Below are 25,866 nucleotides of genomic sequence, written 5' to 3' on the forward strand. Positions count from 1 at the left end.
CCAAGGCTCCACCCACAGGGACCCCTGTGACCGGCCTGACGGGCACCTTGGGACAACTTCTTTTGCTGCAGCAGATTTGATAGTTAAGGGTACAGGCTGGAGCCAGACCCACGAGCGGGGTGACACTGGACACGTCACAGACGCCCTCTGGCCTCGGTTTTGCCCTCGCTGGTAAAATGGGGACAACAGCAATGCTCACACCTCACGAGGCGGCGGCGACTATACACACGACGCACTGAGAACAGTGCCCGGCACGAAGTCAGTACTTGATAAATTTTAGCCACTGGTATTACCACTCCCTAACGACAAATGTGTGTTCCCTACACTCATAAAACCGACAGTTCCCAGGAAGAGGTAGGTCTGTAATTGTATAGGCAGAACATTTAATCCTCACACCAACCCTATCAGGTAGATACCACTGTTACCTTGAGGGAACCAGAGCACAGAGAGGTCAAGGAACCCATCTGGGGTCACACAGCTAATAAACGGCAGAACTGAGATTAGGCATCTGACGCAAGCCCCCACCCTCGACCCTCAGACCTCTGCCTCTACAGACAACAGGAGGCAGGTCACGTGTCACCATCTCCACCTCCGCAGCCTTCTGAGCTTGAGGCCACAAGATCCACCGGGATCAACCCAACGGGGTGGGGGGTGTGCTCAGCGGTCTCCAGGGCACTGAGGCAGCGCGGTCCTTCCCCGCCTCTTCCCGGACGCCTGAGCCCTGCGATCGAGCGCACCTGCTGCAGCCACCTGAGCCGCCGCGCCTCCTCCTCCTGCTTCCTGCGCGCCTCCACCTCCTCCATCTTCTTGGCCGCTGCCTTCTTCTTGGCCTTCTCCTCGGCCAGCCGCTCCTCCTTGGCCTGCGGAGCCCACCCACGGATGCTCAGAACGGACCCCAGGGCCCGTGGACCGACAAGAGAGGGGTGCGGGGGCGTCAAGCCGGAGTCTCCCGCGGAAAGTGGGGTGGGCGGGGCCGCCGGGGCTCCGCCCCCTGAAAGCACCACCCACAGCCCGAGCCCGCACCTTTTCTGTCTTCTCGTCGATCTGAGCAAACTTCTGCTCGATCTGCTTCTTCCTCTCCTCCTTCATCTGCTCCACCCGCTCCCGGGCCTGCAGCACCTTGCGAAGGCGCTCCTCACGCCTCCTGCGGGCACAGGAGGTCACGGGGGCTCCAGCGAGGCTGGGGGGTGAGGGGGCTGCTGGGGGGTGAGGGGGCGGCTGGGGGCCGGGCACTTACAGCTTCACCTCCTCCAGCCGCCGCCGCTTGTCCTCCTCCACCTTCTGCCTGCGGAGCTGCTCGGCCTCCTCCTTCCGCCGCAGGTTCTCCAGGCGCTGCCGCTCCTTCTCCTGGGGGTCGGGATGTGGGTGTGTGTGAGCCAGGACGGCCCCCAAAGCCACTAGAGGCAGCACCAGACTGCTTCTGACAGGCAGTCACCCCAATCAGGCGACGCCTTTCCCACCGAGTTGGAGGCCTGGGCTTCAGGCTCTCCTCCAGGGGAACCCAAAGGCCTCCCAGGACCTGAGTCATGAGTGCCATCACCTGAGCCCTGCCAAGTGGTGGGCAAGATCGGAGGTGTGCTCTGATTAGAACTATGTGGAAAGTGTATTTAGAAAAGGAGTGAAGAACAAGATGGAGGAGTTCCCGTCGTGGCGCAGTGGTTAACGAATCCGACTAGGAACCATGAGGTTGCGGGTTCGGTCCCTGCCCTTGCTCAGTGGGTTGACCATCCGGCGTTGCCGTGAGCTGTGGTGTAGGTTGCAGACGCGGCTCGGATCCCACATTGCTGCGGCTCTGGCGTAGGCCGGTGGCTACAGCTCCGATTCGACCCCTAGCCTGGGAATCTCCATATGCCGGGGAGCGGCCCAAGAAATAGCAACAACAACAACAAAAAAAGACAAAAGACAAAAAAAAAAGAACAAGATGGAGAAGGAACAGAAAGGCAGCTTTGAAAGTTACTGTTGGAGTTCCCATCATAACGCAGAGGAAATGAATCCGACTGAGAACCATGAGGTTGCGGGTTCGATCCCTGGCCTTGCTCAGTGGGTTAAGGCTCTGCCAATGCCGTGAGCTGTGGTGCAGGTCAGACATGGCTCAGATCTGGCGCGGCTGTGGCACAGGCTGGCAGCTGTAGCTCCAATTGGACCCCTAGCCTGGGAACCTCCATGTGCTGCGGGTGTGGCCCTAAAAAGCAGAAGGAAAAAAAAAAGTTACTGTCAATGTTCTATTTAAAGGGGTAGGTGGATACACATGTTAATTTATTATTATTATGCTTTATAACTTTTATGCTATGGGTGTACACACACTCTTTTGTGTGCATCAACTACTTCCTAATAGTTAAAAAAAATTTAAAAAAAAGAAAATATTGCCAAATGCTAACAGAGGTAGGCTGATGAGGTAGGTTAGGTATGCTATTTTTTTCTCTTTATTTCCCAAACTTCCTGTGATATGACTACATAATCATTTCAAAGACAACTTTTCAATTTTTTTTTTTTGTCCTCTGTCCTTTTAGGGCAGCACCCGTGGCATACGGATGTTCCCAGGCTAGGGGTCGAATTAGATCTGTAGCTGCCCGCCTGCACCACAGCCACAGCAATGCCAGATCTGATCCATGTCTGTGACCTACACTGCAGCTCACGGCAATGCTGGATCCTTAACCCACTGAGCGAGGCCAGAGATCAAACCCGCTTCCTCATGGATACTAGTTGGGTTCGTTAGCCATTGACCCATGACAGGAACTCCTCAAAGACAACTTTTAAAAGTATTAGATGCTTTTTAAAGCAGATTCATGCTGGGACCTCCTGCCTCCGCAGGCCCAGAAAGACCCAGGGGCATGGCGATAGCAGTGGGCTCCCAGCTATCCCTGGCCAAGGACAAGACTGATGCTTTACCCCTAATAGTCAGGGGATGAGGGTGGAGGCTGGGACCCAGACCAGAGCCCCCAGCCCTCACCCCAAACTGGTTTTCATCAGACGCCCACCCATCGGCCCCTCCCTCCTTGCACTAGTTACTATTTCTCCTTGGCCACTCATGGCTCTTTAAGCAGACTTCCCACCTGAAAATACGGCCCCAAGATAATACCATCCTAAGGATGGTGAGAAGGGGTCTGGTTACGGGTGAGATGCAGAAGACATGCCACCGTCTCTCCCACTAGGTGTGGCTATAAAATCTATGCGAATGCACAGAGCAGCTATTTGAGGCCTCTGCGAGGTAGACAGCCGCAGGCAGATGGAAAGGATACCAGACTTTGAAGCATCAGCAAACTAGCAATGAGCTGACACCAATGCCAAGATGATATGTGGGAATGATTTGACAAAGACTTTAATGTAGCTATGACAAAAATGAGTCAGTAAGTAATCATAAGGAGCTCCCATGTGGCTTAGAGGATAAAGCATTGTCACTGCAGTGGCTTGGGTTGCTGCTATGGCATGGGTTCAATCCCTGGCCCGGAAACACTGCCGTGAGTGCAGCCAAAACCCCCCAAATAATCAGAGGCCTTCTTAAAACAGCTTGGAAAAATAGGAAATCTCAGCAAGTGGAAGAGCTAAACAAGAACCAAATGGAAATTTTGGAACTAAAAGTACCAATAACTGAAATTAAAAATTGAGGGGATGGACCCAATAGCAGAATGGAGAAAACATGACGATAAATAAATCTAAACACAACGAAAAAAAGACACTGAAGAAAAATGAACAGAGCCTGAGGGAACAGTGAAATGACAACAAAAAGTCTATGAAATGTGGAAAAAAAATCTTGAAGAAATAATGGCCAAAAATGCCTCCTAGATTTGCTAAAAGATGAAAGTCTACAGATTCAAGATGGTCATCAAAACCCAAACAGGATAAACCTCAGGAAACCCACTGTCTAGCCACAAAAGAATCAAACGGCTAAAAACATAATGCAAAAGGAAAAGGAAAAGAAAAAAAAACTCAAAAGCGCCAAAGATTTGAATGACTAGGGATTTCTCATCAGAAAGTATGGAGGCCAGACAGAAGGAGCACGTCTTCAAATTGCTAAAAGGAAAGAACTGTTTTTTTTTTGTTTTTGTCTTTTTGCCATTTCTAGGGCTGCTCCCGCAGCATATGGAGATTCCCAGGCTAGGGGTCCACTCGGAGCCGTAGCCGCCGGCCTACGCCAGAGCCAAGCAACGCGGGATCCGAGCCACATCTGAGACCTACACCACAGCTCACGGCAACGCTGGATCCTTAACCCACTGAGTGAGGCCAGGGTTCGAACCCACCACCTCATGGTTCCTAGTCGGATTCGTTAACCACTGCGCCATGACGGGAACGCTGGAAAGAAGTGTTCATCTGGAACTCTACGCGTGTTCAGTGAAAACGTCCTTCAGAAATGAAGTGAAATAAACTTTCTCAAATAGAGGAAAACTAGAGGATGTGCTGTCTGCAGACTTGTTCTCAAAGAATTGCTCTAGGACGTTTTTCAAGACAGACGAGAAGTGACACCAGAAGGAAACAGGAAACATCAGGAAAGAAGAGCAACAGAAATGACAAACATCTGGGTGAGTATCAACAGACCTCCTTTCCTCGTTGAGTGTTTGACAGCTGAAAAGTTAGTTTGATGGGGTCGTCCGTGGATGGAGATGGAACATGTAAGACAGATTACATCCAGTGGGGAGTTGAGGTGCCTACAGGTAGTAAGATTTCTCCATTCCACTTGAACGGATCAGATATTGATTCTAAAGTGACTGCGAAAGTGAAGTGTGCAATGCCTCAGAACAACCACTAAAGAAACCCTCAAAATGATACAGTCAAAAATCACAAGAGATAAATTAAATTAGAATACCAAAATTGTGATGATCGTTGCAAAACTATAAATGTAATAAAATTTACCGAGTAATTGGGAAAAAAAAAGGATGCCGGAGTTCCCATCATGGCGCAGTGGAAACGAATCCGACTAGGAACCATGAGGTTGCAGGTTCCATCCCTGGCCTCACTCACTGGGTTAAGTAAGGATCCAGTGTTGCTGTGAGCTGTGGTGTGGGTCACAGACACGGCTCAGATCTGGCGTTGCTGTGGCTGTGGTATAGGCTGGTGGCTACAGCTCCGATTAGACTCCTAGCCTGGGAACCTCCATATGCTGCGGGTGCGGCCCTCAAAAGACAAAAAAAAAAAAAAAAAAAAAATTCAAGGGAGCTCCCCCCCAAAAGATAATAAAGGGAAACAAACAAACAAACCCAAAGGGAATAGCTGACAATAATAAAACAGTAGAATTATATCCAAACATATCACTAAATATATCAAATAAAAGACACTGTTAGATTTTAAAAAGAAAAAAACAAACAAAAGCCACCCTGACTATCTCATAGATGGAGAAGCTCTAAGATATCTACAAGGAACTGACTTCAAATGGAACTACGGAGGTTGAGTTCAAAGGCCTTATGAGAGAAGCCAGTCTCGAGAAGTCACCTGTTGTAGGATTCTAGTCACATGACACTCTTGAAGACAAAGCTACAGTGACAGAGAACAGGGGTTAGCTAGGGGTGGAGCAGAGTTTAGGGGGGTGATGGAATGGTTCTGGATCCCAACTGTGGGAGCGGTTCCGTAAAGCTATTACTGTCACGAAGGAGAGATTTTACTGTATAAATTCTTTCTTTTTTTTTTTTTTTGGTATTTTTGCTATTTTTCTTGGGCCGCTCCCACAGTTCCCAGGCTAGAGGCTAGAGGCTGAATTGGAGCTGAACCTTCTGGCCAACACCACAGCCACAACAAAGCGGGATCTGAGCCACATCTGAGACCGACACCACAGCTCCCGGCAACACCGGATCCTTAACCCACTGAGCAAGGCCAGGGAACGAACCCGCATCCTCATGGATCCTAGCTGGGTTCTTAACCGGCTGAGCCACGACAGGAACTCTGCAAAACAGGTTTTCGTCCTGAAGCCTGAGTGCTAGTATTTCTAAGCCCAGGTCAGAAAATTTATCTTGTTGCATTATGAATTTTACAGAAGAAGATGAGTCATTCATGTCACAGAATCTGTGCTTCCTCGCTACCCCAACCCTGGAAGGTGAGCTGCTCCCCACAGGCCACTGTCAAGGCCAAAGTGGGGGGCAGGAGGAACCCAAAAGCTTATGCAGCCTCTTCTGCCTCCAGGGGCCTCAAAGGCGCAGGCTCTCTGCCGTCCAGCAAGCCCTGCATGCCAAGCCCTGTGCTGGGTGCCAGACACACATTCGCCTCTGGTTCATCCAATCTCCGTGAACGGACCTGGCACCACATTAGGTACCGAGGAAACCTGGGCCCGAAGGTCAGGCAACCAGTCTAAAGCCTCAACGACCTGCCTCGCTCCCCTGGTCTCCTGAGGACTGTCTCACCCACCAGAGGCCCCTGCAGGGACCTGGGCTCCCCGGAGCAGGAAAGGGCCCCTCTCTGTCACCCCCGAGCCCTGAGAGGCTCCGGTCTGCGAGGAACAGGTAGTCCATACAGGAGGAAGAAGCCCAAGGCTGGCTCGCTGCTGTGGGCATCTCTGGCACAAAAATAGGTGCATAACGACCACACAGACAGGCTGCTGGCTGGCATACTGGATGGCATGCCATTGCCCTGTCCACCTAGAGGGGACCAGCCTCCTCGTAGGAAAGGCAAGTTCAGGGCCTGCCTGACCAGCTGCTGGGACACCCCTTGATCTGCCCACGGCAGTGCTGTTGGGGCCCTAAGACCCTCGGCTGGAGGCAGAAGCCCTCCTAGTAGGAGGCCCTTCAAAGCGCAATGGGACACCAAAGGGCTGAGGGGGCTCAGCCCTCCAGCTTCTCAGGAGCCCCGGGAGCCAGGACCGTGGGCCAAGCAGGTCCCAGCTCCCCGCAGCTCCCTGCACACGACTGGCGTCCAGCCCAGCTCTGGGGTATCTGAGAAGAGAACAGCTTCTGTGGCCTTCTTTCCGGGGGGATGCCGCTGGCAGTTCCAGTGTCCCCTGGCAGACCCAGACCTCCTTGTCCCCCACTGCCCTGCCCCTCAAGGCAGCAATGCAGGTCTGTGACCTAGTCCATCTCAGTGGCTCGGGATCAGATGTCTGTTCTCTTCGCAGCCCCAGACCCTGAGCAGGAGCCCAGCAGCGGGGAGGTGGGAGGGAGGTGGCTGGAGGGGAACAGAGCAAGATGCCACCGCCTCCCCCCGTAACACTCCCGCCTATGTTAGTGCTTCTACAGGTGCTGTCAGTTTCACAGAACAGGGCGACAGCAGGTTAAGTGGAGGGGCCAGGTCACAAGTGTAAGGGAAGGCTTTACTTACAACGAAGCTGCTCTGTGGAGGAGAGGAGACAAGGAATGAGCCGAGAGTTGCCACGTGGGGAACATTCTGGAAAGCAGGCCGCCCTCCTGGCCCACGAGCCTGCTTGGGGCCTGTACCCTCTCATCAGAAGCCCCCCCCACCCCCCCAAGTGTCACCCAGCCCCAGTAAGTCAGTGTCCATGTGTGTCCCTCACCTTAACTACTAGAGCCACCGGGAGGGAAAGGGGGCCGTGTGTGAGATGGACAGTGGCCACCAAGGCCAGTGCTGCGACTTCCCAGCCCAGGGTCCAACAGGTCAGGACTGTCCCCCCATGTTAAGGCAGCCCATGGCCACAGAGGCTTGAGCTGGTCCTTGACCGATGCCTGGCCCCCCCTGCTCTGGCCCAGACCCAACTGGTCCCAGCGGCCCGGGGACAGACGGCAGCCTTCAGCCACGCCGCCCTCACCTTGGGGTCCACGCGCAGGGGGGTGTTGCGCTTAATGAAGGATTTCATGATGCTGCTGTGCGGGGTCGAGGTCGGGGTCATGAGCATCTGGTTCCTCTGCACGGTGTGCAGGAAGGTCCGGAGGGGCCGCACCACCTGCAGACGGGCGAGGACTGGGGTCAGGAAACTTGGGGGCGGGGGTGCCGAGGGAGGGCAGAGGCCCACTCACCTTGCTGGCGGGACAGGGCGGGGACGGGGTCTTGCTCCTGGGCGGCTGCAGCTCCTCATCCTCCAGCTGCTGCTCCTCATCCAGCTCGCTCACCGCCTGCTTGTAGCTGCGCTTCCTCCTGCCAAGGGCACAGCGGCAGCGGCGTCACAGGGCCTCAGCGCCCCCGCCAGACCCCAGGAAAGGCCACCCCTGAGACCAGAACCGGGCCCAGCTCCCGGGCCTCTAGACTGAAAGGTACTGCAGAGGTGGGGGGGGTCTCCCTGACTGACCCTCTGCTGCCCGGTCAGAGCAAGGGAAGGGACCCGTTCAAGGTCACAGAGCCAGGAGGACGCAGAAGGATCAGGCCTGGGATCTGGTGGCTGGGTCCCAGGCCAGGCTCGTCCTACAGCATCGAGCCACTGCCCTCCTTAATCCGAGCGCCAGGCCCCACCTCTGCTGAGATGAAACACAGGCCCCTGAGCCCACGCCCACCCTCCTCTAGAGAGGACCCAAGGTTCACGCCCATCTGGGCCCCTCAGGCTAGTGGCCTGCACACCCCTTCCCGGATGCAAACCTGACACTCTGGGGTGGCTCCTTGGGGCCATCTGCTTGGTCGGTCCTGGCCTCTGTGAAGAGAGCAGTCTCAGAGAGGCGGCAGGGGGGGCCGTGGAGGGGTCGGGGAGGTCGCCCACCAGCAGCAGCTATGGCAAGGGTGAGGCTCTCTCCCTGGCCGACCCCAGGGTGGCCAGGAGCAGAAGCATCAGCTCTGGCACCAACTGGCCTTACAAATCCATGGATGTGCAGAGCCAGCACGCCATCCCCAGCCCACGGACCCCTCGCCTCCATGGCTGGCCAGTGACGAGAATGGCAGGACAGTGTCATCGAGGTGGCCCCACCACGTCCCACCCACCTCTAACACCGAGAGGAGGTGGTGCCCCTTCCAGAGTGGAAGCCTGTGGATGCTGCAAGCTCTCAGAGACCCCTAGACTGACTGCAAAATCCCACTCCTGGAGTTCCCATTGTGGCGTAGTGGTTAATGAATCTGACTAGGAACCATGAGGTGGCGGGTTCGATCCCTGGCCTTGCTCAGTGGGTTAAGAATCCGGCGTTGCCGTGAGCTGTGGTATAGGTCTCAGATGTGGCTCGGATCCCGAGTTGCTGTGGCTCTGGCATAGGCTGGAGGCTACAGCTCCGCTTAGACCCCTAGCCTGGGAACCTCCACATGCCATGGGTGCGGCCCTAGGAAAAAAAAAAAAAAAAAATCCCACCCCCCGGCTCTTCCCCACTCTTTACTCCAAAGGGTCCCGGCAGCCCCCTGGGGTCTGTGGGGCTGGCCCGGCCATGGTCCCTAACCCTGTCGGGGGAGCAGTGCTCAGGACCTCACAGCTACGGTGCTCTTCCCATCAGGGAACGTGGGCTGGGCCCCAGAGTCCTCGGCTCTCCCACCCTGTTTAGACAGAACCCACACGGGTGAGCAGTGAGCCAGCGGCAGAGACAAAACACCAGAACGCGAGTCCTGGTATTTACCGCCCAGCATGGAGTTTCTCCCCCTCCCTGCGGAGGGAGGCTCGAGGCCGTGACAGCGAGTGTCCCAATTCAGGTGTTTCCCCAGCTTCCTGCACCCACCAGCCTCGGCCACTGGTTGGAAGGTGAAACCTGCAAACTCCAAGATCTCCGCACCCTGGGTCTCATTTCCCTTCGGCCTCACAGCCCAGGAAATCGGGCTCCCCTCTCCCCCGAAAGAAAGTCAGGCTGGGCTGCCAAGGCCCGCACGGCCCTGGGTGTCCACACCAGCAGGCCAGAAAGACTCACCCTGCTGCCCTTCGGAGGGCGTGCCTGCTGCAGGCTGCGAGCCGGGCGTGCTGATGGCGATCTTGGTGGCACTGCGGAGCCGCAAGGTGCTGTCATTGTTCTTGGGGACCTAAGGGAAGCACCAAGGCTTCAGGGGTCTGTACCTGGGACTGGCAGGCCTTGAGCCCGCCCCTCCCTGGCCTGCCCGCCTTACCTCCGGCTGGGCCACCACCTCAGGCTCAGCTTCCTCGCTGGGCTCCTTTGCCTTGGGGCTGGAAGCAGAGCAGGGGACACTGTGGGACCCGCCCAGCCCAAGCCTCCCCACGGGAGCCCCTCCCCCACGCAGCGATCCAGGAGGGATCCACACAGATGCCTGGCCTGGGCCTCAAACCCATAGCCGCCGGCAGCCTGGGACAGGCAGCTTCTGAATTTGCCTTCACGTATATGCCATCAGGGCCTCAACTCCGGGTATCTGCCCTTCCCCAGCTCTGCCTCCACCGCTTGGGCCTGGATGAGCCACATCTCTTTTAAGGCCTGTTCTCCACTTACCATGGGGCCAGCAAAGCCAGAGGGCCGACCCAGTCACCCCCATCGCCCCATCCCAGGCACTGACTCTCTGCTCCAAAGCAGGGGTACCAGGGGTGGGAGAGGGGATAGGGTGACGGCAGGACATGGCCTCCAAGAAAAGCAGTGCTAGCCCAAAGCGGGGCTGGGGTGTAAAGCTGGAGCAGGGAGCGATCCCAACCCCTATGCCACCCCCATGCCACCCACCCCAATTTGAGGTGGCTCCTTGTGGCTGTACTGGCTTATCCACAGGCCTATGGATTTACCAACCTATGGAGCCCAGGCCCCTGGGTAAGGTTTGGAGGTGTCAAGACCGGGCCAGGGCTGATGAGTGATGCTGACCAGCCATTTGGGAAGGCCTGACATCTGTGTCCTCACTGCCTAGTGAGGTTGGGGTAGGGGCAGGGCTGCAGCAGTGGGCAGCCTGGGGGCAGCCCCGATGGGGAAGGAAGGCCTCCATCTGGGGGGCTCCTCTGGACAGCTTCCCAAGTCCTGGAACCGAACTCACCTGACTTTCTGGGGCACCTCAACATTCAGGAGCCTCTCCAGGTAACTGTGGCCTGACAGAAAAAAACCAAGGAACAAAAGATGCCTCAGAACCAGCCAGGTGCTGCTCCAAGAGGTGCAGGGAGCCAGGCTCGGGTGGGGGCCCGGCCATGTCTCCCCCACAGCCAGACCCTCGCCACCTCACAGACCCCTCCCCCTTCACTCCACAGCCCCTCCCACCGGCAGACCCTTCTCCTCCCTGGGTCCCTGCTGTCTGCACTCCTAGCGTCCTTGTCTCCTGCGCCTTCCCCGCTGGTAACATCCCCACTGGACGGCACACCCTGGCTCCCTCCCTGGGCTGAGAGTATCTCGGGAAGCCCGGGGCGACACAAAGCAGCTGACTCATTCAACAAACACTCCCAAAGGGCCTACTATGTTCCGGGCCCTGGGGACCCAATGGAGAGCCAACCAGACCGGGCCGCTACTTGGTCCAGATAATCCTCAGATGAGCCTGTAACCACGCGGGGTAGGTGCCACGATGGAAGAGAGCAGAGGCCTTAGAAAGCCTACGATGGGGAGCTGAGCTGGTCTAAGGAGGTGGCCCTCGGGGAGGGGGAGGGAGGAGGAAGCCGGGGGCCAGGGGTTCACAAGTGAACTCCCGACTCCTCCGGCCCAAGACCTGGCCGGGAACACGCCAAGTCCTGAGCGTTTTCACCTCGTGCCAAAGTGTTGTTTTCCCTTCTCACAGTGTTGAGATGGGCCTTGCAAACAAGGTGTGAAACTGAAGTGCACCCCACGCTCAGGTCGGAAACATCCGGTTTCACCTAAGCACGTCCTGGGAGTGGAAACTATTCATTTTATTAACTCTGAACCTAAGCACGTCTTTCTATTACACAGTGTGATCACGCGGGAAGTGGGTGAAATGCCCTTTGGCTGCATCGCCAAGTCTCCGAAAAGCATGAGGTCTGACGTCTCGGCTGAGCGGGCCCCCCTTTCCATTTGTTATTATATGTTTTCTTTTTACAGCCGCACCAGCGGCATATGGAAGTTCCCAGGTTGGGGCTGGATCAGAGCTACAGCTGTCGCCACGCCACAGCCACAGCAGTGCCAGATCCGAGCTGCATCTGTGAACCTATGATGCAGCTCATGGCAACGTCGGATCCTTAACCTACTGAGCGAGGCCAGGGATGGAACCCACATCCTCACAGAGACTATGTCAGGTTCTTAACCTGATGAGCTAAAATGGGAGCTCCTATTTTATTTATTTATTATTTATTTTTTTGGCCACACCCTTGGCATGAGGAACTTCCCCAGGCCAGGGATCGAACCCATACCACAGCAGTAAGCCGAGCCATAGCAGTGACAATGCCAGGTCCTTAACCTGTAGAGCCACCAGGGAACTCCCTGTTCCCCCACCCCTGCCCCTTAATGGAATGCTGTTTTTAAGTCAAAGAATAACTAATAAACTATGGCTAATCAAGGTTGGAGAGTTGGCAGACATCTTAAAAATGAACAGAGTGAGCCTGCTGCTTAAAAAAAAGAAAAAGAAAAAGAAAAAAACCCCACAAAGAACAGTATTCACTGCCAAGAATAAAAAATTGACCTGTCCACAAAGGCAAAAACAGCATTTTGGAAAACATGTATCCACTGCCATAAGCTTCATAGCTTCCTAAAACCTGAAGACATTTCTGATGAGATCAGAAAGCAAATGTGCCCTTTTTAAAAAAATATTTAATGAAGCGTGTTGACATCTTAGAGTTCCCATCGTGGCTCAGGGATTAATGAACCCAACTAGTATTCATGAGGACGCAGGTTCGATTCCTGGCCTCGCTCAGTGGGTTAAGGATCCGGCATTGCCGTGAGCTGTGGTGTAGGTTGCAGATGTGGCTTGGATCTGGCGCTGCTGTGGCTGTGGTGCAGGCCAGTGGCTACAGCTCCAATTGAACCCCTAGCCTCGGAAACTCCATATGCCATGGGTTCGGCCCTAAAAAAAAAAAAAAAAAAAGACAAAGTGTGTTGACATCGGAAGATGTGTCTAACTCAGTGTATTCGTGAGGGTGCACAAATTATCTGAAAGAAAAGAAGAATATGCACGATTATCTGAAAAGGCTTTTAAAGTGTTCTTCCCTTTTCCAACTACCTCACTGTGTGAGGCCAGATCTTCACAAATTTTAATCCAAACAACACAAATTTTAATCCAAACAACACAATGCAACAGACTGAATGTAGAACCCAGCTGTCTTCTTTCAAGCCACACAGAAATGGGATCTACAAAATGTAGAATAAGGTCAGTCTCCTCCTACATTTTTGTTTGGACAGCAGTGATTTTTGTCTTAAAAAAAAAAAAAAAAATCTAGGAGTTCCTGGTGTGGCTCGGTGGGTTAAGAACCTGACTAGAACCCGTGAGGATGCAGGTTTGATCCCTGGCCTCGCTAGTGGGTTAGAGGATCTGGCAGTGCCATGAGCAGTGGTGTAGGTTGCAGACATGGCTTGGGTGTGGTGTTGCTGTGGCTGTGGTGTAGGCCAGCAGCTACAGCTTGGATCTGACCTCTAGCCTGGGAATTTCCATACGCTGCATGTGCGGCCCCAAAAAGACAAAAAAAAAAACCAAACTAACTTTAACAGGTAATAGGTTTTTGGTATTTTTGTTTTTTTGGACAAGGCGTGCAAAGGTTTGATGTGTGAGCTCAGTTCCCAGACCAGGGTCTGAACCCAGGTTGCAGTGGTGAAAGTGCTGAGTCCTAACCAATAGACTACCAGGGAACTCCCAGGTTTGTTTTTTGTTTTTGTTTTTGTTTAGGGCCACACCCATGCCATATGGAGGTTCCCAGGCTAGGGGTCTAATTAGAGCTGTAGCTGCCAGCCTATGCCAGAGCCATAGCAACATCAGATCTGAGCCACATCTGCGACCTATACCACAACTCAGGGCAACACCGGATCCCCAACCCACTAAGCGAGGCCAGGGATCAAACCCGCAACCTCATGGTTCCTAGTCAGATTAGCTTCTGCTGTGCTATGACGGGAACTCCGAGTTTGTTATTTTTATATTAAAGTCTTAAACAATATCTTCAATGTTTGGAGTTCCCTGATGGCCTAGTGGATTAAGGACCCAGCACTGTCACTGCTGTGGCTCAGGTTCGATCCGTGGCCTGGGAATTTTTGCATGCCACAGGTGTAGCCAAAAAAAAAAAAATTTTTTTTTAAATTTTTGATATCAAAATAGTATGTGATATTAATATAAAACATAAAATAACTAATGTTAAGAATTGTGACTCTTCATTTTAATTTCTTTTTTTTTTCTTTTTTGTCTTTTTAGGGCCGTACCCAAGCATATGGAAGTTCCCAGGCTAGGGGTTGAATTGGAATTACAGCTGCCAGCCTATTCTACAACCACAGCAATGCCAGATCTGAGCCACGTCTGCAGCCTACACAACAGTTCACAGCAACACTGGATCCCCAACCCACTGAGCAGGGCCCGGGATTGAACCCACATCCTCATGGATACTAGTCAGATTCGTTACTGCTGAGCCAAGATGGGAACTCCCATTTTAATTTCTAAAACAGTAACTAACAATCAATAGATACAGCCTTCATAATTAAGAGCTCTTTGCGGTCCTCGATAATTTTGAAGTCTGGAAGCAGGGGCTGAGTCTAAAAGTTGAGAGGTACCAGTCTAGGCAGAAGGAACAGCAACTGCCAAGGCCAGGAGGCTTTGCTGGGTACAGAAGAGCGGTGGCTCGGCTGCAGCATCTGAACCATAGCAGCCTGGCCAGAAATGAGGCTGAGAGGCAGCTGGGGTCCAAGGGAAAGAGGGGAGGCTGGAAGCAAGGACCCTCCTGGGGTGAGGTGGGCAGGCCTGGGGGAGTGGGAGGGGCGGTACCGGGCTAGGCTCCGTAGCCAGGAGACACGGCCCCTCACCCCTCCTGCCCCCGGCCTCCCATCCCAGCTCAGGGCTCGGATGAGGAGGCAGAAGGGTGAGAAGACGCCCATGTGACTGCACAACGATTCCACCGAGCAAAGACTTCTCTGGAATGTTAATTGCCATCTGCATGCCACGCGGGCCTCAGGAGGGCCTGGTGGCAGGGAGGAGGTCTGGAGGAGCCAAGGGCCTGTTCCCAAATCCAGAGGTGGCTGGGGCACCCAAGGAGGAGCCTGGCCTGTCCAGCAGGGCCCTCAGGAAACCCCGAGGCAGTGGCCCTGGGCCGCCTGACCACTTCAGAGCCCACCTGCCCTCAGGGCTGCAGCCACACTGCTCTGCCCAGTGGCTCTGTTTGGCCAAATGTGCATCCCACCAGGAGTGCGTGCGTGTGTTAATGCCTCCATCCAGCAGCCCGTTGCCCCAGGGTACCACCCTGCTCCAGAGGCTCCCCAGTGTCACTGGCGGCCTTCTCTCTCTGCTCCTCCGCTGCCAGGCTTCCTTCCCCTCACGCAGGAACAAGCTACCTCAAATCCTTACACCAAGGGCTGCTTCTAGGGGGACCAAAACGCCCCACCTCCGATCTGCCCGCCCAGCCAAGGCCTGGGCATCAGCCAAGGCCTCCAGGTGGCAGCCTCTCCCCTCCCTGCTTCATACCCTCAGGCGCCCCCCGCAGGGCAAGCTGGGCCACACTCCACTGAGCTCCAGGGACACGGGCCTCCAGGGGTTTGAACCTCTTGTTTTGTTTTGATCTAGACCAACTGAGCTGTACCACAGCTGAGCACTAAGATGGGTCCTCTGCCCACATTCAAGGCAGGGGTTCTACCCATTTAACAGATGGGGAAACTGAGGTTTGGAGAAGGGTGAGCCCAGGTTGCCCAGGCTCTGTGTGACTCCAGGGCTTAACTACCAGCTTTGCTGGTCTGCCTTCCTTCCACAGGGTCAAAGGCAAATCAAACCAGAAGCCCCCCACCCCACCCCCCGCCCCAGGGCAGGGTGGGGTCGTGGGGGAGGAGCAAATGATAAAGCCTAGAGCTTCCAGAAGTCTGATCCTGAGGCTTGGGAGGGCCTTTAGAGTCTCCCCCCCCACCCTCCCTCTAGCACTCTAGGCTTGCCTGCCCCCTGGGCCTCTGCCCAGGATCAGATTCCGGCCCGAGGAACTCTCCAAGGCAGGTCAGAACCACCCCGCCCTTCCGAGAATCTAAAAATGGACAGGGTGCCAGACTGCATGTAAGGTGCCCTCACCTGCCTGACGGCCCACCCCGTGGCTTTCCACCAGGCCTCCTCAGCAAGCGGCCCGCCATCCCGGAAAGGATGAACCACGTGGGGCTCAAGCTTCTGCTTCCTGATGTACAGACCAGCGGCCTCCTTAAGCCTCAGTTTAATTCATGCAAAACCTGGCCTGTCCTCTCCACTGATCCCACTGCCTTGTCCTCCTCTGGCTGGACCCTGCAGCCTCCTACCCGGCATCCCTGCCTTGTTCCCGCCCTTCTTCTGGGCCATTTTCCACACAGTGCTGGAACTTTCCAACAGCCATCAAGAAGCCCCATCCTCCATGTCAGCCCAAGCCCAAGCCCCTTGTATGACACCTAAGCCCCAGATATCCTAAGACTTGCCATCTCAGGCCTCGGGGCCTCCAACGAGCTGTTCCCTCTGCTGGGGATACCCTTCCCCACATTTTTGCCACCTGGCAAAAGCCCAGGCAGCCTTTGAAATCCTCCCGGCTCAGACCCCACCTCCTCCATGCAGACCGCCCTGACTCTTAGAGCTGCCTGTCTCTCTCTGGGGCTCATGACACCTGCTCCCACTGGGACAAGGATCCCTGGAGCTGGGATCAGAGGATGATAAAAACAGCTAATGTTAGAGAGTTTCCTTGCGGCACAGTGGGTTAAGGACCTGGCCTTGTCACTGCAGTGGCTCAGGTCACTGCTGTGATGCAAGTCCGATCCCAGGCCTGGGAACTTCCATATGCTGCAGGCATAGCCAAAAAAAACAAAAACAAAAAAACAAAACACCCCAGCTAACATTCCCTACATGGCAGGCACTACATGGGTTAATAAGAAAGCCCTGCGACTCTTTGAGGTGATGCTATTGTTACCCGGCTGACAGATGAGGAACTGTAACCCGTAAAAGAATTCCTGTAACCTGCCCAAGGTCAAGGTGTCGGTAAAGGGCCGAGCGGGCACTCAGACCCAGCGATCTGTCCCTCCCGGAACGCGTACACCGTGGCGAGAATTCCTATCTCTTCAGCGCAGGATCTCCAGGCCAGTTACGGTAACAGGAGGCAGCCCACAAACACGGTGACTTCGAGTGAGCCTCTTCAGGAGGGAAGGGGAGCAGGCCAGCCCTGGCGAAAAGGCCCAGGTTCCAGCTCAGCAGGGCATCAACCGTAGGGACACAGTGGCCAACGGCCCTGGACCTCAGTGTCCTCATTTGTAAAGCAAGAGCGTTGGACCATATCTGGCCTGTCTGACGTGGTAGCCACAAGCTACGTGGGGCAGTTTCAGTCTGAACTACGTCAAACGTAATACCACTAAAAATCCAGTTCCCGAATCAAAACTAGTCACATTTTGAGGGCTCAACAGCCACAAGGGGGGAGTTCCCACTGCGGCACAACAGGTTAAGGACCCGGTTTTGTCTCTGTGAGGGCACGGGTTTGAGCTCCAGCCCAGCACAGTGGGTTAAGGATCCAGCATTGTCACACTGTGGCACAGGGCATGGCTACAGCTCAGATCCTATCCCTGGCCCGGGAACTTCCAAGCGCTGTGGCCGAAAAGGGGGGAAAGAAGCCGCTGGTGACGAGCATATAAGAAGGCATGGGGAGTTCCCATCTTGGCGCATTGGAAACGAATCCGACTAGGAACCATGAGGTGGCGGGTTCGATCCCTGGCCTCCTCCATGGGCTAAGGATCTGGTGTTGCTATGAGCTGTGGTGTAGGTCGCAAACGCAGCTCGGATCTGGCATTGCTGTGGCCCTGGCGTAGGCCGGCGACTATAGCTCCGATTCGACCCCTAGCCTGGGAACCTCCATATGCGGTTGGTGTGGCCCTAAAAAGAAAAAAAATACAAAAAAAAAAAGACGGCACAGATCTGGAACATTTACGTCACTGCAGAAAGTTCTGCGGACAGCTCCTTGCGAGATGGGGCCCAGAGGCCCTCCGGCTGAGCCAGGCACAAAGGACCACCCACCACACCCTTGACCCCAGACTCACAGATGATGCGGGCAGAAGCAGCCGGCTCTTTGGTGGCCTTCTTGGCAATCCTTCGGCTTGATCTTCGGACGGTGCTCTGCTCTTTGGAAACCTGGGCGGACTGCTGGGCCGGCAAGACCTGGGAGCCCGGGGTGATCAGGCTGCGCCGCACTGACCGCCGGTCCACGCGGGAGCCCGTGGGCGTGGAGAAATTATCTGGCAGGATGGGCGCCAGCACCCGCTCCTGCCACGGGGAGGCTGGAGAGCCAGGCGAGTCCTGCGGGCCCGGGGAGGCCACGGCGATCCGGAGCTTGGAGGCGGAGCGCCCTGCTCCGACCCCTCGGCCCTTGGGGCCCTGGGGTGTGGTCATCAGGGAGCTCACGGTGACGGGCTCCGGTCTGCTGGCCTCTGACTTCTTGGGCGTTGAGTCCTCATCTGTAGAGGCCGGGGCCTGGGCAGGGTGGAGCTGGCTGAGGTGCTGCTCGGCGCTCCGGCGCTCACTGGCACCTATCTCCACCATGGGCACCAGCGGGCACGGGGCCAGGCTATCCCTGGGCTTCTTGGTCAGCGTCGTGGGAGACTCGGGGGCCATCGCCGTCATTGCCGCAGTGGCCGCAGCAGCGGCGGCCGTAGCACGGGTCACCCGCCGCAGGACGGAGCCGTTTTCTGCCACCACTGTGGCCAGCTTCTCCACCTTGTCCTTGCTGCGGAGGTGCCAGGAGCTCAGCTGGCTGCTCCGAGTCTTTCTGCGGGATAACCTGCCGGAGGAGGCAGAGCAGAAGCTGAGATGCCCCAGAGGGGCAGGGAGGCGCCCCAAGATTCCGGCTGGAGGCACTGGCCTCCCCTCAAAAGTTGCCGGCTGGCGTGGAGCCTGAAGCAGGGGACTTAGAAGCAGGCTCTGCCCCCCTCTAGCCATGAGGCCCCGGCAGGTCCCCTCTGAGCCTCAGTCTCCCCACCCAGAAATTAGGATAACATCAGTCCTCCCGGAACTGCTGGGAAGATTAACTTCATATAAACCTCCCGCTGACGGAGGCCACTTGTTGCCAAGCACCCTGCTGGAGGCTTCACTCGCACTGTCGCTTCATCCACAAGATGGTCCTGAGAGGCAGGGACCACGATCCTCACTTTATTTTATTCATTCTTTTTTTTCTTTTGGTCTTTTTGCCTTTTCTAGGGCCGCACCTGCGGCATATGGAGGTTCCCAGGCTAGGGGTCGAATTGGAGCTGTAGCCACTGGCCTACACCACAGCCACAGCAACGCCAGATCTGAGCCGCATCTGCAACCTACACCACAGCTCACGGTAACGCCAGATCCTTAACCCACTGAGCGAGGCCAGGGGTCGAACCCACAATCTCATGGTTCCTAATCAGATTCGTTAACCACTGCACCACGATGGGAACTCCTATTCATTCATTTTTTATGGCTGCCCCCACGGCCTGTGGCAACACCAGATCCTTTAACCCACTGTGGTGGGCCAGAGATCGAACCTGCACCTTGGCAGCAACACAAGCCGCTGCAGTCGGATTCTTAACCCACTGCACCACGGCGGGAACTCCCTATTATCCACACTTGAGATTTGAGAAAACCGAGGTTCAGAGAGATAGGAAAGCACCCAAGGACATACAGGCACTAAGGGGGCAGAGCTGACATGTGGGCCCAGGACCACCTGACCCCAAGACCCACCTTCTCTGCCCTGGTACCCTGCATGCAGCCCAGGGTCATGATTAGGACAGTTATAACGAGCACAGCAACTAGGGTTTGGGGAACAGGCCCCAGTTGACACCGCTGGTCGCTCTCCCTCAAGCAGAGCTCGGATTCTCTCTCTTCTTCCACCTCGGGAAACCCCTTCCACCCTCCGAGGCCCAGATCGAACATGCCCCCTCCCATCCCACACAAGCTCTGGACTCCATAGGCTTTGACCATGCTTCCCTCCCTCTCAGCGAGACACAAAGGGGAGCCACCACTGCTCCTGCTCCCAAAGAACACCTGCCAATCCAACCCTCCCTGCGGGCACCAAGCCTCTAGGCCCACCTGCCCACCTGACGCTCCCCTGGCTGGAGGTAGCCTCCGGCCCTTCCTACCTTTTCCGGATGGGGTCTCGGTTTTCGTCCTGAACATAAGAAATCCGTCTCTTCTTCCGTCGGTTCTTCTGAGAAGGTGTTTTGGGCATCAACTCGGGCTCTTTGCTGAATTCTCTGTTTGGTACACAGAGGGGGACGGTCGACTGAGGCTGCCGGGAAACCACTGGCCCCCCGCCCCGACCCTGAACGACACCTGCCTCTTTCCCGGCAGTGACAGGTCAAGCTGGGGTGACCAGCACCAAGCGAGCTCTCCAAGGCCATACTGGAGTCACCGCTGGGCACGCGGAGCTCCGTGCCAGAGACATGGCAGGGGAGCAAGGTTGCCAGGCCGCCCCACCCTCTGAGGCGCAGCCCAACACCTGTCCTCCTCTTCCCGTCACCCTAGTCCCCAGCATACTGGGCACTCAGCAGGCAGCCTGTCTTGCTTGTCCAGTGGGGAAGTGGGGCTGCTGCGTCCCCAAGGCCTCCCGCTGGCGCCCCCTGCCCGTACCTGGTGAACATGCGCTCGGCCTCCTCCTCAATCTCCTCCAGCCACACCAAGTCCTTATTGTCCACGTTGCAGACAAACTCCAGGAGCTTTTGGTCACACAGCTCCAGCAGGTGAACGGGCCCTGGGGCTGTGGTCCCCATGGTGGCTCTGTCTGGAGAAAGCAGAGATGCGGGGCGGGGGTGCTCAGGGCTGGAATCTTCAAACGTCTCCCCCTCCCCACCCCAACCCCCAGCACACTGTCCCCAGAAGTCCACTCTGCCCAGCCAATTTTGGTGTCAATGGCCCTCCTTACAAATGGCCTTCTCTGGGGCTTAAATGACAGGGCACGGCCACCTGCCTTCCCGGATCAGGAGGAACTGTGGTCCCATCAGGCAGGACCTGCCCAAACACAGGCCTCTGCTCACTTGCCTATGGGGTCCCCCCCGACCCCCCCAGGGTGAGGGAGGGCCAGGCCACGGCCACCCCGAGGTGCACACGAGCTGACCCCAGGCCAAAGAACATCAAATTCAACTGCCTCTTCAGGAGGCCAGTGAATGGAAGAGGTTCTGCCTTCCAAAGGAGCGGGTAAGAAAGTGGGGATCCAGAGACGGGTTCTTCTCTAAGGAGCTGCCCCCCCGCCCCCCCGAGATGAAATGCCCTAGAAATGGACGAGGGAGTGCAGAAGGGGAGGGATAAACAATGTCCCCTTTTTAAGAAAACTTATCTAGAAATATCAGATGATGGAAAATACAAAATTAGTTTTCTCTTAATTTCTTTTTTAATTTTTAAAATGTTTATTCAGGGAGTTCCCGTCGTGGCTCAGTGGTTAACGAATCCGACTAGGAACCATGAGATTGTGGGTTCGATCCCTGCCCTTGCTCAGTGGGTTCAGGATCTGGCGTTGCCGTGAGCTGTGGTGTAGGTTGCAGATGCGGCTCGGATCCTGTGTTGCTGTGGCTGTGGTGTAGGCTGGTGGCTACAGCTCTGGTTAGACCCCTAGCCTGGGAACCTCCATATGCTGCAGAAGCGGCCCCAGAAAAGTCAAAAAGACCAAAAAAAAAAAAAAGGTTTATTCAAATACAATTTATTTATAAGTATCGGGTTAATTCCAGGTATACAGCGGTGTTACTCAGTTATATGCATATGTATTATTTTTAGATTCTTCTCCATTATAGGTTATTACAAGATATTGATTATAGTTCCCTGTGCTCTACAGTAGGTCCTTGTTGGCTGTTTATTTTGTTTTGTTTCACGTATTTATTTTTCTTTTTACGGTCACACCTGCGGTACATGGAAGTTCCCGGGCTAGGGGTTGAATCAGAGCTGCACCTGCCAGCCTACACCACAGCCATGGCAACACCGGATCTGAGCCACATGGGCGACCTATGCGGCAGCTTGCAGCCAACACCAGATCCTTAACCCATTGACTGAGGCCAAGGGATGAACCCCGGTCCTCACGGAGACTACGTTGGGTCCCTAACCCACTGAGCCACAAGGGGAATGCCATATTTTATATACAGTAGTGTGTATATTTTAATCCCAAACTTCTCATTTATTCCTCCCTGCCTTTTCCCCTTTGTTAACTGTACGTGTGTTTTCTATGTCTTCTCTTAATTTCTTAAAAGGCTAGCAACTCCAATTGGATTGTTATGAGCATTATACAACTACAGATGTGATAAATTCATTTGAGTAATAAAAAAAAAAGAAAAAAAGAAAAAAAACCTAGCAACTCCAGTATTCTCCTTAAAACTCAGTTACAAAATCATCACCAAAACCCCAGGCAAGGAAGAAGCATCTATTCTGGTCAGAGCAGGGGATCAGTAAATATCCCGACTATGGGAAATGAATGAAAGCACACATGAATGGGAAACAATCATATGCCACAATTACAGACTGCACGTCTCATGCCCTGGCAGTGACCCACCACCCCGAACTGCAGCTTCAAAACCAAGAACCATGCACAGCTCAGCCTCCCATCTAAGATGGGAGCTCCTGGGAGGAGAGGTGACCCTCCCCCCACTTTATTTTGGTGTTTTTAGAGCCGCGCCCGCAGCATGTAGAGAGGTTTCCAGGCTAGGGGCTGAATCAGAGCTATAGCTGCCGGCCTGCACCACAGCCACAGCCACAAGAGATCTGAGCCGCATCTTCGACTTACACCACAGCTCAGGGCAATGCCAGATCCTTAACCCCCTGAGCAAGGCCAGGGATCGAACCTGCATCCTCATGGATACTAGTTGGGTTCATTAACTGCTGACCCACGATGAGAACTCCGGGGACTCCTTAAGTAGAACTTAATATCAGGTCCTGTTGCAGCCTCACCAGAAAGGGCACGTGAGCCTCTGTCCCTTGAGCAAGCTCTGCCCTCTGTCTGGAACCTTCTGTCTCCTATTTTATATAGCTCATTCCTCATCATGTGGCTCTCAGCAACTCAGTGAGGACCTGACCCCCAGCCACCATCAGGTTCAATTCTCATGGCACTTGGGTAACTTTGTTTCTGCTTAACTGCCTGTCTCTGACCTTTAAACGTTTGTTCCCTGAGGGCAAGCCCACTCCCCCACAACACACACGCACAGGGACATGCATTCATTCTACACAGGTTAGGACATGCCATCCTTGTCCAAAGCCCTACGCCTAGATGCCAAGGACAGCACTAATCAGGGCAGGGCCAGCTGGGCAGGATCACAGAGGTCTTGGGCAGAGCCAGTCACGGGCACAGCCTCTCTGCTGCCATCCCTCTGGCTCCCCCCAGCCCCTCTGTTCCGAGCTCAGCCCTGACTAAGTGTAGGACCCCAGTTTGAGGCCAGGAAAGAGAAAATCATTTTAGGAAGACAAAAGAGTTTGTTGCTCCAAAAAGCAACAAACTGCTATATTTTTTTGATTTTATTAATTTTTTCCTTTTTTTAGGGACACACCTGTGGCATAGGGAAGTTTTCAGGCTAGGGGCTGAACTGGAGCTGCAGCTCCGGCCTACACCACAGCCATGGCAATGCTGGACCAATCCGCATCTGCGACCTACACCACACCTTGCGACAACGCCAGATCCTTAACCCACTGAGCGAGGCCAGGGACCAAACCCGCATCCTCATGGCTACTAGTCAGATTCTTAACCTGCTGAGCCACGACGGGAACTCCCCACAACTTGCTGTTTTGAAAATATTTGTTCAAAATGGCAAAAGTGGGTGAGAGCTTCTTTCACAAAGTGCTTCTTCCATGAGGAAGTCTGTTTTCAGCAGCCTCTGCTTGGGTATTTAAAACAGGGTCACTTTCATTAGATCAGAGGTGATCCTGAGAAAGGAGGACTCAGTGTGAGAATGAGGGTCGTGGGAAGAGCAGCAAAGGCCTCTTCAGCACCTGTAAGAACCTGGGCACAAACCCAGAGCATCCTACATCCCACCAAGGGCAAAGGGAGCTCATCTTCCTCTCCCAATTCTTCTCTCACATCATATGCCAGACGAGAGCCCCCATCACTCTCTGCCACAAAGCCTGTTCTTTGGAGGGTGCAGGAAGTCAGACACCTAACCCCCGCGACTGCATCTCAGTGAAGGAAGGTCACAATAGCTGCTTTCTTTAAAGAGTCCTGCTCCACGATGGGGTGGCTCATCATTTCACTCCTCACCACAACCTCAAGAAGACCCTTATGCAGATGAGGAAACTGAGGCAAAGATAAGTTAAGTCAAAGTCAGCCGGTGAGTCAGGGGTGGGGCCTGGATTTAAACTGCGCTCTTAACCACAAACCTTTGCCACTTACTCCATTTCAGTCTCAGAAAAGCAGGCGCCCAGTTTTGGCTCTGAGCTCCCCAGAGAAGGACACAGTGGCTGACAGCGAACGTGCTTGGAGAGTGACAGGATCAGGGACAGCACTGGCCCCCGGAAATGGTCAGTCTAAAATGTTGCCCAGCTGATGGCAGAGGTATCAAGCGAGGGTTAACTGTACAGAAATGCCACCTGGCATAATCTCGTCACACGACCCGGCGGGTGTGCACTTTCTGCGCGCCCAGGTGAACAAAGGGCTTCCTAGGCATAGAAGATGCTAAGCACGGGAGGGGAGGGGATGAGGTTATTCTCTCGGGTGAAGGGTGAGGGTCATCTCAAGCCCCAGAACCAAAGCAGGTCACCTCGTCACTTGGAAGAGGTAATGCGTTCCCTGCCAGGCCGCAGCGGGGAGTGGGGGGGTCACGCCCCCGCTCCGGGACTGGCCGGAGGGGTAACAAATCGCAATCTACCCCGCACCCCCGCCGGCCGCCCGGGCGCACTCACTCGACTGCACGGCGTCTCCGAAGTGCTGCTCCGGTCCAAGTCCGGCGACCTTCCCAGCACACACCCTAGCCCGCTTAAGTCCCACCGCTCCAGGCCTCCAGGGCTCGCGGCTGCAGGGAAGCCACCGGGCGGTGCAGCGCGGGCCAACTCTACGATTTTCAAAACTGAAGATTCGACCAATCCCTAGCAAGTTTGTCTGGGCGGCTGCAAAAATCTAAGCCAATCAAGTAAAAGGAAGCAACAGTCAGGCCACCTATTGGTTACTTCGATAGGCAATCTGCGGGACTAAGAGGCGGGGAAAGGAAGTGTTGAAACTTTAACCCGCTCAGCTTCCGGGAGAGGCCGCGCGCGGCCTAGAGAGGAGGTAGACGGCTGTGGGAGTTGCGCAGGTAAGGTCTCGCACGCCGGAACTTCAAATCCCAGCGTGCACTGCGAGGGCCCCGCGGGCCTGGGAGGGGCGTCCGGCCTTAGACGAGGGCCGGAAGTCGTGCTCTAGTTGCGGGAGTGGGATAGGGTAGGGCTTGGGGGGTGCTCTTCTGCTTTGCCGTTTCTTCCCCCAACGTTGACAGCTCTGCGGGGTGACGTCTTTACCTCTGCCACTTTTGAGAAAATGAAAAGAAAATGCTTTGTACTTCGCACTGGAGTTTGGCTTTTTGTAGAGCCCGCCATCATTTCTGGGGTGACAGCAGTCTGGGTCCTGCTTATGCTGGACCCGCGTGTTTCTTTAGAGTATTGGTTCTCAACTGGGGCAATTTTGCCCTCCCACCCCCAATTTGGCAATGTGTAAATAAATAGGTTTTGGTTTGTTTGAGGGAGCAAGGGGTACTGTTGATATCTAGTTGCTAGAGGCCAGCCTAGCTGCTAAACACCTTAGAAGTGCACAGAGCGGCCTTCCACCAGCAAGAAATTATCCAAAATTTCAGGATTGCCATTGTTTGGAGATGCCGGTTTAGATAGTCACTTTACTCTGTGAGTCAGGGTTGCCATCACCTGTGAAATAAGACAGTTAAAGCTCAAAGAGATATTTGTACACCCTTGCTCATTGGCAGCATTGTTTATAAGAGCCAAGAGGTGGAAGCAACCTGAATGTCCATAGATGAATGGATTAAAAAAAAATGTGGTATGTACATACAGTGGAATATCTTTAAAAAGAAGGAAATCCGGTTCTTAACTGGTGGCCTAGTGGTTAAGGATCTAGCATTAATATTTCTGTGGTATGGGTTCGATCCCTGGCCTTGGAAC

General features: G+C 54.7%; 1 protein-coding gene across 2 annotated transcripts in view; it reads right to left on the minus strand.

Moving 5' to 3' along the window:
• Positions 1-24,795, minus strand: part of INCENP (inner centromere protein) — a 30,834-nt gene extending 6,039 nt beyond the window's left edge. The window contains exons 1-14 of one of the 2 annotated variants that reach the window (XM_047775536.1): positions 24,625-24,795; positions 20,389-20,539; positions 19,899-20,012; positions 17,838-18,574; positions 10,732-10,783; positions 9,874-9,931; positions 9,681-9,789; positions 8,443-8,494; positions 7,890-8,007; positions 7,682-7,816; positions 7,237-7,248; positions 1,238-1,347; positions 1,024-1,144; positions 738-860 (exon numbers count right to left, since the gene is read on the minus strand). In XM_047775536.1, the coding sequence (XP_047631492.1) occupies positions 738-860; positions 1,024-1,144; positions 1,238-1,347; positions 7,237-7,248; positions 7,682-7,816; positions 7,890-8,007; positions 8,443-8,494; positions 9,681-9,789; positions 9,874-9,931; positions 10,732-10,783; positions 17,838-18,574; positions 19,899-20,012; positions 20,389-20,528 (1,881 nt within the window). In that variant the 5' untranslated portion in view covers positions 20,529-20,539; positions 24,625-24,795. The remainder of the gene's footprint in view (positions 1-737; positions 861-1,023; positions 1,145-1,237; positions 1,348-7,236; positions 7,249-7,681; positions 7,817-7,889; positions 8,008-8,442; positions 8,495-9,680; positions 9,790-9,873; positions 9,932-10,731; positions 10,784-17,837; positions 18,575-19,898; positions 20,013-20,388; positions 20,540-24,624) is intronic. The other variant, XM_047775537.1, reaches the window with a different exon arrangement.
• Between the last annotated feature and the right edge of the window lie 1,071 nt (positions 24,796-25,866).

The sequence above is a fragment of the Phacochoerus africanus genome, chromosome 4, assembly GCF_016906955.1.
Source record: "Phacochoerus africanus isolate WHEZ1 chromosome 4, ROS_Pafr_v1, whole genome shotgun sequence".
Classification (NCBI taxonomy): domain Eukaryota; kingdom Metazoa; phylum Chordata; class Mammalia; order Artiodactyla; family Suidae; genus Phacochoerus; species Phacochoerus africanus.